The sequence below is a fragment of the Mus caroli genome, chromosome 16 (assembly GCF_900094665.2).
Source record: "Mus caroli chromosome 16, CAROLI_EIJ_v1.1, whole genome shotgun sequence".
Taxonomy (NCBI): Eukaryota; Metazoa; Chordata; class Mammalia; order Rodentia; family Muridae; genus Mus; species Mus caroli.
Genome location: NC_034585.1, coordinates 86714285 through 86725161, shown reverse-complemented (window position 1 = coordinate 86725161; position 10877 = coordinate 86714285). Strand labels below are relative to the sequence as shown.

General features: G+C 48.1%; 1 protein-coding gene across 1 annotated transcript; it reads left to right on the top strand.

The window, feature by feature from the left end:
• Positions 1-348: 348 nt before the first annotated feature.
• Positions 349-4975, top strand: Smim34a (small integral membrane protein 34A). The gene is made up of 2 exons (XM_029470711.1): positions 349-410; positions 3332-4975. The coding sequence occupies exons 1-2, from the start codon at positions 404-406 to the stop codon at positions 3730-3732; spliced, it is 408 nt and encodes a 135-aa protein (XP_029326571.1). The 5' UTR covers positions 349-403; the 3' UTR covers positions 3733-4975.
• The last annotated feature ends 5902 nt before the right edge of the window (positions 4976-10877 follow it).

Sequence of the window (10877 nt, the reverse complement as noted above, 5' to 3'; positions counted from 1 at the left end):
AGCACCCTGGCACCACAGGCTTCCAGGTGCCCCAAGGAGAGCTAGAGACTTCCTAAGTCTGCTTTTTTGTTTTTCCCCCCTCAAAGAAGAAACTCCTTTGATTTGGACCTTTATAACAGGCCATAGCCGAGCAGTGCTGTCTCTTCAGGTCAGCTGAAGAGAGAGAGAGGTTCCTCCACCCTCCTTGCAGCTCTAAGTTCTGCACTGTTTGGGGTTTCAGGTTAGAAGCTGGTGCTGTCTGGGCACACTGGGGCTGTCACCTGCAGGAAGGAGACCTGTCACCTTCCCCTCTCCTCTCCTCTCCTCTTTCCCCTCTCCCCTCTCCTCTCCCCTCTTCTCTCTCCCTTCTCCTCTCCAGCAGCATCTTGAATTTGCCTCCGGAGAGTCAAGGTCAAGCCCCACCATGGAATGTGAGTAGTGAGACAGGCGGCTCTGGCTCACCTTGTTTATTCCAGGTCATTAAGTAAGAGGCATCGGAGGGCACACCTCTGCCACAGGATGCGTTTATCCTTTAAAATACAATGGTGCCTACTCTCGCCTCTACATCGACAAAGCGCACAGTTTTGTCATCAGCCATACAGTTAGCTTCTTTCGTGTTGGGATCGGGCTGGTTTTAAAGCAATTGAATGTATGGAGTCCTTAGTTGGGTGTATATTATTCGGTGCTTGAATATTTAACAGCATTCTAGCAATTTCTAGAAAGCTCTGTAAGTTTCTGCATCTATTATAAGTTTAAATAAGTTCTCTGGCACTAATCCTTATGGGGTTGATTTGCTATTTAAAAAATAATAGTAATTGTGAGAGTTCCTCTTCGTGTTCCTCCAGTGTCTCAATCCATTCCACTGGCGGTGGTGTAGGGGTTGAAATGCTTCTGCGAGCTTAAGCCACGTGACTCTAATCTCACGGGCCCTGAGCTTTGACACTCATGACTTGGAGATTCACATGTAAGTCATCCTTTATCCAAAGTGAGTAAGGTTAGTCACTCACGCTGCCAAGGAACGAGACTCCGATGCCTCGCTTTAGAAAAAGTGAGAGAGCCATTGGCGACTGTTCAGTGAGCTGCTGGCAAGCCCGAGTGCTGGACCCTCAGGCTAAGGTGAAATCAACAACGTCACCGGGACATGCCTTCCCTGGCTCCCTCAGTACGGAACAGTTTTGAGTTAAACAGCAGCTGAGATCTTAATCTCCTCGCCAGACAAGGGCACAGTGTCTTTACCCAGGGCCAGCAGAAAGGAGATCAGAAAAGACAACTTGTATTCTTCCCTTTTTAAAATTGATTAAAAAAAAAAAAAAGCACGTGTTGTCTAACACCAAGCGTACAAATGGGCATGCTGCGGAGAGTCCAGCCCCTGCCCAGGTCCCTTCTCTAGGGGTGACAAGCAGTGCCCATTTCCTGTGGACTCTCCCACTTACATCATATGGCTGTGCTTGGATGAATGGTCATCAGTGCTGCTGGGAGCAGTGGGAGCTAGCAGAAGGACATTAGGTCTTTGGAGGAGTGACCTTAGAGGGGACTCTGGGCGTCCAGCGGCCACTTCTATCTCTTGGCCACCATGGAGAGCAGCTTCCTCCAGTACACACTCTATCCATGGTTTGTTGCTCTGCCACAGACGCAGAAGCAGTGGGACCAAGCGACCATGGGGTGAGACCTCTGGATCTCTGAGACCAAATGGCCTTTGCTCTTTATAGATTCATTTACCTCGGGTACTTGCTATAGGAAAGGGAAGCTGGTTAAATATATATACTCATAAACTACAGGCGAATCCAAAGCACCCACAGGCACCCACTTTATGGTTTTAGCTTAGGTCATTTATGTAAAAGAGCATACAATTTGAAAATGCCCTGTGCATGTTCTCCTGTGTGTTTTGATTATCTTTACATTATTTCTGCTGAAACCTATTGTAAATGCTGCGTATATGGTTGTCACATTGTCCTGTGTCTTAGTCAGGGTTTCTATTCCTGCACAAACATCATGACCAAGAAGCAAGTTGGGGAGGAAAGGGTTTATTCAGCTTACACTTCCACATTGCTGTTCATCACCAAAGGAAGTCAGGACTGGGACTCAAGCAGGTCAGGAAGCAGGAGCTGATGCAGAGGCCATGGAGGGATGTTCTTTACTGGCTTGCTTCCCCTGGCTTGCTCAGCCTGCTCTATTATAGAACCAAGACTACCAGCCCAGAGATGGTCCCACCCACAAGGGGCCTTTCCCCCTTGATCACTAATTGAGAAAATGCCCCACAACTGGATCCCATGGAGGCATTTCCTCAACTGAAGCTCCTTTCTCTGTGATAACTCTAGCTGTGTCAAGTTGACACAAAACTAGTCAGTACATCCTGCTTAGGGAATAAAGGCAGGAGAAGGGTCCCTGGTGGTCAGGGCAGGCTTGTGCTTCCTTTTGCAAACACTTCCTTTCTATGGCTGGCTAAAGCTCTGGGATGTGGGACCCACAGATCCAGGGGCCTGATTTTATACTGCAGCCCTGTCTGGAGAGCCCGTAGGACAGGTTGCTCAGGACAAGTGTCAGGATCCAAGCGGTAAGGTCACCATGAAGGTCAGGAGAGCCTGCTAAGGAGCCCTTCACATTGGTAGAACAGATTTACCCTCGACCCGCGAATGATAACAGGATCTCATTACCCCACACATGGGGAATTCTCGAACTCTGTATATTGACAAACCAGTAGATGGGAAAATGTCGACTTGGTTTGGACTCACACCGCCTCATGCTGACATTCTCCATTACAGTGAAGCCCTTTCCCTCTGATCCCATTGCATATTTTTCCTCTGAGATTTTAGACTTTTTTGTGTCTTTCTTGTAGGCCAGAACGCTGGTAAGAAATCATTTGTAGTTTGATTAAAAAAAAAAAAAAAGCTTTTAACTACGTGTTGATGCTTGCATCTTTGTGCACAAGTATGAAGGTGTCGTGAAGACCAGAAGAGGCCATAGGTCCCAGGAGCTGGAGTTACGGGTGGTTGTGAGCCACTGACACGGGTGCTGGGAACTGAATTCACACCCTCTGCAAGAATTAAAAAGCATTCTTATCTGCTGAGCTATCTCTCTGGTCTCCTGCACTTTGGTTTTCTGGCATGCAAACACATTCAAACAATTTTAAATATGGCTATATTTGATGATGTTATATTAACTATTCAAAAACTTAGTGTTTTAAACTGTTACATTTTGAAAAGGAGGTGGTGTGTGTGTTGGTGGGTTCTTGCCTGTCGGACACACAAAGCTTCCGTAAGCTGTCCCGGGCACTCACCTCTTGATGGTTTGGTTATGTGTCTACCTTCTTAACCTAGGCACTTTGTCTCACCTGGGCCTTTCTGTTTCATAGCAATCAAGTGGATACCCCAAGAAGCCTTCAACCAGACCCAGTCCAGCTCCCTCCTGCATGACCCCGTGGAGGGGAAGAACAGCACTGGCTCTGCCAGGACCCTGAGGCTGCTGGATGCAACCAGCGCCGCCTGGTACATCCTCACCATCATCGGCATCTACGGGCTGATCTTCCTCTTCCGGCTGGCCAGCAACATTCTCGGGAAAACTGAGAGGTCCTTGGAGGATGTTTACTACTCAAACTTAACTACTGAGCTCAAAAGGAAAGAGTTTCGGAACAAGATGGCCCATTGTCCGTCACTGATCATCAGCAACGCCGCCGCCCTTCAGCCTCAGCAGCTCAGCCTGGAGCCAACATGTGAAGACGGCAGGCTCCACGTGGGAGCCCAGGTGGTCCCCTGAAGGTCAAGGCCTCCAGACCAGTACTGGGAGGCAGTTTGGGGCCTGCCTGTGATCTTGAGAAAAGAACCCAGTCCTGGAATAGGGCAGGGTAAGCATCTCTGGTCATGGACACTTCGGGCTATCAGAGTGTGGACAAACCACAAGCAGCTTGTCTTCAGGTGACAACGGGGTGTCAGCAGTCACCAGCTGCTGTCTTCAGGTGATGGAGTCTCAACAGGTGAAGGAGTAGTGACAGTCACCAGATGCTGTTGCCAGGTGTTTCTGGTGTGATCAGAGGAGACAGTTGAATCCACAGGTTGGAGGGACCAGGGTTCTCAGATGGATTCAGGATACTCCTGACCTGGGGCAAAAGGATGGCTTCTTGTCATGGGATGAAGGCTGATCTTGGGGTGGGATGCTCAGGAATAGCATCGACTTCTAGGGATTGCATACACATTTGAGAGCCAGTCACCTGGAATATGTGGGAGCTGATATGGTCTGTCCCCAGAAGTGACTTTGTCCATTGAATTTAGGACGAAAGTTGTTCATAGTAGAAGCTAAGAATTCTTCATTGTTTTTCTAGAAGAGTCTGATTCTCTGAAAAAAGCATTCATTTTTTGATTCAGGTGTTCCAGACTCTGGGCCGGGCATGTTCAGCCCTGTTTGGATGTCTGGGAATTTATTGCTGCACTTCTCTGAGCATAGATGGGTTTCTAGGTCACACGGGAAGAGTGCTGCCAGCCAGTCATGCCATGTGGACGTGCTCCAGTGAGAGCGTGTATGTGAGTGCACTTTGAAATGGAAAGCACACCTGGAAGTGGCGGTGTGTCGCAGTGGTGATGGTGTGGAGACTGTGGGCACAGCTAAGGCTTCTAGTGAGGCGGCGTCGAGGGCAGCAATGGTGCTGATGGAGTTAGGACCTCGTGATTATCAGAATGTGGCAAGTCACCCCTTTGCTTTTTAAATTGAGTTTTAGTTAGACTTCAGACTTAACTACTGTATTTCCATACATTGTTATACTACGTTTTTGTGAATGCTCTCTTGGTCCCTGCTCTTCTCTTGCTGGTCCCTCCCTGAAGTGTCCCCTCTGCCTTCATGTCACACACAGTGTGACCTTTTCTTGTCTCTCTCTCTTTAGACCTTCACATCCTCTCCCATAGCTTTTCTCTACTTTCCTGTGTACACATACAAGCACACACATGCATGCACATGCACACACACATATAATTCAATCTATATCTACACAGCTATGTGTGTCTCTATATGTATACACACACACACACATATATCTGTGGTGTATGTACGTACACACACACACACACACACACACACACACACACGGGATCTCAGAGGAGCAGTGGGGAGGCAGAGGCAGGTAATCCTGGCCAGAAGTTAGGGGTGTGGTATAAGTCTTCTCAGGGACTCAGCATTTAGTACCTACAGAATGAGAAGTCAGAGTGGATTACATGAGACCATAGCCTTTCTTGGTTCTGGGGAGTCCATAGCATATGGACACCCCAGTTAGTCTTCAAACATGGCAGGGGGTGACATCAGTGTGGGCCGCACAGAGAATGTGCTACGGGCTACAAACTCTGTCAGGAAAGTATGCATGAGATGTTCTGTAGCAAATTAAACAGGTGGTGTCTTAGTCGGGGTTTCTATTCCTGCACAAACATCATGACCAAGAAGCAGGTTGGGGGAGGAAAGGGTTTATTCAGCTTACACTTCCATACAGCTGTTCATCACTAAAGGAAGTCAGGACTGAAACTCAAGCAGGGCAGGAAGCAGGAGCTGATGCAGAGGCCATGGGGGGATGTTCTTTACTGGCTTGTTTCCCCTGGCTTGCTTAGCCTGCTCTCTTATAGAACCCAGGACAACTAGCCCCGGGATGGCACCACCTGTGGAGAGACGTGAGCAATCGCCATTACAAGATAGCGCCGGCTTTTGCTGTGCCTAACTGGTAAACAAGCAATGTGCGCAGGTGCAAGAGTGAATTCATGCCAAGTCACTGCCCATTCCGGGGCATAGCAATGAGGCGATTGGCAAGCAACAAATCAGGTGCTGACACGACACTCCAAGGTGTATATAAGCAGCACCATTTTCCGGGGCTCGGGGTCTTCCTCCTAATGAAGCAATAAAGCTTGCTGCAGAAGAATCTGGTTGTCTGAGTGTGTTCTTGCTGGTGAGAAACTAGCTCGGGACAACCACCCACAAGGGGCCTTACCCCCTTGATCACTAACTGAGAAAATGTCTCACAGCTGGATCTTGTAGAGGCATTTCCCCAACTGAAGCTCCTTTCTCTGTGATAACTCCAGCCTGTGTCAAGTTGACACAAAACTAGTCAGTACAACAGGATTGAGAAAACTGATTGATATGACATAGGACAGGTTAGAAAACGAGACACGCCATCCAATGTCTGCATTCACATCATAAGTGGATGCTCCTGAAGATTTAACACAGCGGAAACGGCCAGCAATGTGGGCTGTTGAGCTTGCTGTCCGTGTGCACACAAACCCTAGAGTTCTCTGGAGAATGTTAACTCTGAAACTGTCACTTTCCAGGAGGATGCTGGGCTGTTTGACCCAGGGTATAAAACCCCATCATCACCTGCCTTTCACACGCATGGCCACCAATGTCTGTTTAGGGATGGACATGTCAGAGTCTCTCATCAGTACATAGTCATCAAAGAGATGCCTTCTCTCCAAGGCCAGGCAGGTCCTTGTCCTACCACCTTGACTTAAATGTCACATGGAGTACACTAGAAAGTTAATTAGTAGAACCACACATAAAACAGAGGCCCCAGAGATCCCACGTGCTGCCTCCCACTAGGGCCAGACAAGATTTCTATGTCAAGGGGTGAAGGCTGATCATCCCCCAAGGGGGCAGAACAAAGTCTGACCCCTCAGAGCCTAAGTCTCCAGAAGTCCAGAAAAGAACCCCAAGCTCTATAGGTACATGTAGGACACAGGCCACTGTAGTTAGCTCTGCGTAGCTATGAGCAAAATACCTAGAAAGAATAACGTAAAGGAGAAAAAGACTAATTAGGAATCCCAGTTGCAGAGGGTTCAGCCAGAGTTGCTTGGTTCTAAGCACTTGGACAGACAGTCCTAACGGCAGCAGCTGGGGAGAGCATGTATTCCCCTCCTGGCAGGCAGGATGCAGAAAGACTGGGGGAGGGGGACTGGGAACCAGGCGAAACCTTCAAAGCACACATCTAGGGACCACTTCCTCCAATTAGCCACACTCCTAACTTTATACCATGTGCAAAATGTGCCACCATCCAGGGACCAAAACATATAAAATGTGAGTTTGTGAGGACACTTCTCGAAAAACCACAGCACAGATACGCCTTGGACCCAGCAGCACTGTGACAGGATGCACTGTTTGGTCTAAGCCCAGAGCAGGAGTTGGCAGGGATCCTCTGGAGGACTGAACACATGAACCCAATGCAGGGTTGGTTAGAAAAGGAGCAGGGGCCATGAAATCTGCATTGGCAATCATTGAACCTTTATAGAGGGAGGGATCTTATAGAGTGCTGGTATGTTTACACACGCCATCCTTAACCACCCTCTCACAGCCTCCACAGAGGTTCACAGAAGCTGAGGCCCAGAGAAGCTAAGAGACTTGTATACTGTCACATAGCCATCAAATGTTTTAGGGCCAAGGCTATCAGGTTCTGAAGCGCTGTGATGTCTGTTACCTCTGCCCTGGCTTGCTTTCTGTTGTGATGATAAACCCCCGTGACCAACACGACTTGGGAAGGAGGGGGTCTATTAGGGCTTGCACTGCCAGCTCAGAGCCCACCACTGAGGAAAGCCAGGGTAGGAACTCAAGAGGGGATTGAAGCAGAGATCAGGATGGCACGACTTTCACTCACGGCTTTCTGGTGGCATTATCCTACCCCTAGAGGGTCTGGCTTTCTCATCTGCTAGCCAGGGCAAGAAGGGAGAGAGGCATCCTGAGGACAAAGCCAACTTATAACTCAGCATATAGCCCTGCCCTCTCCACCCCTGAGTGTGTGTGTGTGCCTCTGTCTGTCTGTCTGTCTGTCTGCCTGCCTACCTGTCTGCCTGTCTACTGGATCTCTCCAGTCTCCCCAAATGTGATACTTCCAATGAGAAATGACTGCCGCATATGATCACCATAAAAGCCCAGCTGCTAGTGACAGGGAAACAATGTTTCGAGTTGGTTAGTGCTGGAAACAATGTTTTGAGCACATTAGTACTGGCAGTGGCTCTGGCCTCTTTACCTGCCACCTATCAATCAAGCCCTGTGCCCCGTGTTATTGAAACAAACACCATCATCCCATTTACAAAGCAAACACAGGGAGAGGCCAAGGGCCCCCTCTGTTTTCCTCTTAGTGAGACTCCATGCTTGTTTTTCTAAAGACAGCATTCTTTATAAAGAAATTCTTTATCCAGGCAGTGGTGGTGGCTCAGGACTTTAATCCCAGCACTGGGGGGGTGGGGGCATGGGAGTGGGGGTGGGGAGAAGGGGGTAGAGGAGGCAGGAGGATCTCTGTGAGTTTAAGGGCAGCCAAGCCACTGTGAAACATTTCCTATCTGCCTCTAGCTCTGAGAAGACCCAAACCACCAGGGAGTATGCTTATGCCTCAAGCAAGTTCATGGACTTGGCAACCAGGATGTGTGTGGACGGTATAAACAAACATAGGGAGGCCTAATGACTTCACTCTGGGCAAGTGCTGTCCCTTAAGCTGTGACATCATGATAGAGCCTCATTCTCACTGGCCGGTCAATCCTACCTCTGGCCACTCTTGCTGACCTGCAGTCACCATGTTGTGTATCTCTTTAGCCCAATTCTCTCCTGGACCCTGGGGACTCCATAGACCCATCAGCTTCATGGTCCCAGAGTCTGGGAGAAGAGCAGGGCACAGCTATTTAATGACACTGCAAGTTATTGCTCTGATGATCCTTTGCTGTTTAATTTCTCGGTCTTTAATGCATTCTAGCTATTAGCCCCAGCACAGATTTGCCCCTACTCTCTGGTTTTTCCACACAGAAGAAGCTTTTAAATTCATGCAATCTCATTTGTCAGTTCTTACAATAATTTCCTGAGGTACTGGTCATTTTCAGAAAGTCCTTTCCTGAATCCGAATCTTAAAGTATTCATTTTAAACTTTCAGGTCTTAATTAGGGTCATAAGTTTAAGCATTAGAGTATGCACGCATGCACACACAGACACAGACACAGACAGACACAGACAGACACACAGACACAGATTAACTTTTATACAGGGCAAGAGACAGGGACCACCTTGTCCTTCCACAGGTGGCTATCCAGTCCCACAGCACGTTTTGCTGAAGGGGCTGTCCTTTTGCCGATGTGTTTTGGGCACCTTGTTGAGCATCAGGTGGTTGTGCAGTGTGGGTTTGCTTCTGGGTAAACCCCTCTTCTGTCCCTTAGTCTATCTTGGTTTTGTTTGTTTGTTTTTTGTTTTTCCCAGCTACGCTGTTTCGGTCTGTGAGATTTTGTTACTGACATGGGAAAAAAGAAAACAATTTAGTTTATCAATTTGTGTTGTTTGCATTATTTAGATATTGTTTTGTGCTTGTTATTTGCTTTGCTGTTTATATTGCATTTTGAATATAAATGTGCACATTTGCCAAGACTAAATAACAGCAGAGAGCGGGATGCATCCTGGGAGTTTCCCCCACCCTCTCTTCCTCCAGGTAAGCGTTGTCAGTGTTTGCTGTGTGGAAATATAATCAAATATGCACGCTGTTCAAACACAAACACAGCATGCGGATTCCCCTGCACTTCTAGACGAGTTTCTCAGGTCCATGACCTCTCACAGGAGAACAGGAGGTGCCATCGACACTGGCATCACTGCAAGGCCGCTCTCCTTGCAGCCTCGGCTGGTCAGGTCCCTCCAGGCAGGAGAGGGAACTATGGCCCCACCACCACTCCCAAGCACTCGGGGGACTATGGGACCGTCAACGGCTTCTGAGCTCTCTGGCTACAGAGTTTGTATCTACGTCAAATCTGATCTGAAAACTGTTTTAGACTGCTAAAGAAATGTCTCCAGAGAAGATGGCCACAAGACACAAACTGGAAGCTGCTGTCTGTGGCCTCTGGAGAGGATGTCTGGTAACTGCACACTTCGTGTGAACTTGGCTATGGTGATAGCCTGGGTTTGCCTGAGTCCCAAGAAAGCCCTGGTGGATCAGGGTAAAGGGAGGAGATTCCCATTTATTCGACAGAGAAGTAAAGAACCAGGCAAATCATTTTAGCTGCACTGCCATTCGGAAGATCCACTTAGGCGCATCTGTGAACTACCTTTAGCTTTGATTAAAGGGGAAACAATACAAAGGAAATTAAAGTAATAAAGAGGAGAGGAAGTGAAGCAAACTGCTATTTTCTCCAAGTATCAAACGGAAACGCTACTCAGTATGGTGCGTGTCTGTAATCCCAGAACTTAAATGGCCTAGGCAGGAGGATCATTAAGGCCAAATACTGAGCCACTCAGGGTTGCAGAGCAAGACGTGGTCTCAAAAAATTATAGCAAATCAGATGTTTTTCAGATAATGTACTGAATCATCTCCATTAACGGCAGTCCCTCTGAGGGACAGGCACACAGCCTGCCTCTTTTACTCTCTGCCACATCAGATTTCCCTTCAGCCGCCTGTAAACCATTCAACCAATTCCTTCAACATTCATCCTATTTCCCTTCAACCATTGCTGTAAAGGTAGACAGGCAGGTGGCACAGTTTACACATGTGCACAGGCACCCCCACAACACACACACCCCAGGCCTTCCTAAACACATCATGAATACCCCCCAGCACACTGCACAATGTCTGATTCACAGAAGGTACACAGTAAATACCTTGGAAATAAATAGATGGGTAGAATATCCATCCATCTCCATAGTCCAAATGAAAAGGAACCAGAAACCTGACCACCATAAAAAGATCTGTTCCAGGAGTGACACTGGGTGGCGTTTTCTGTGGTGAAGAGTTCTGAGCACGTGCCTCATGCTGTTCTGCCCCTGACTCGTAGCTATGGTACAGCCGTGAGATGATGTCCGTTTGTGAGGTGAGATGTCCGTTTGTGAGGTGAGATGTCCGTTTGTAAGGTGAGATGTCCGTTTGTGAGGTGAGATGTCCGTTTGTGAGGTGAGATGTCCGTTTGTGAGGTGAGATGTCC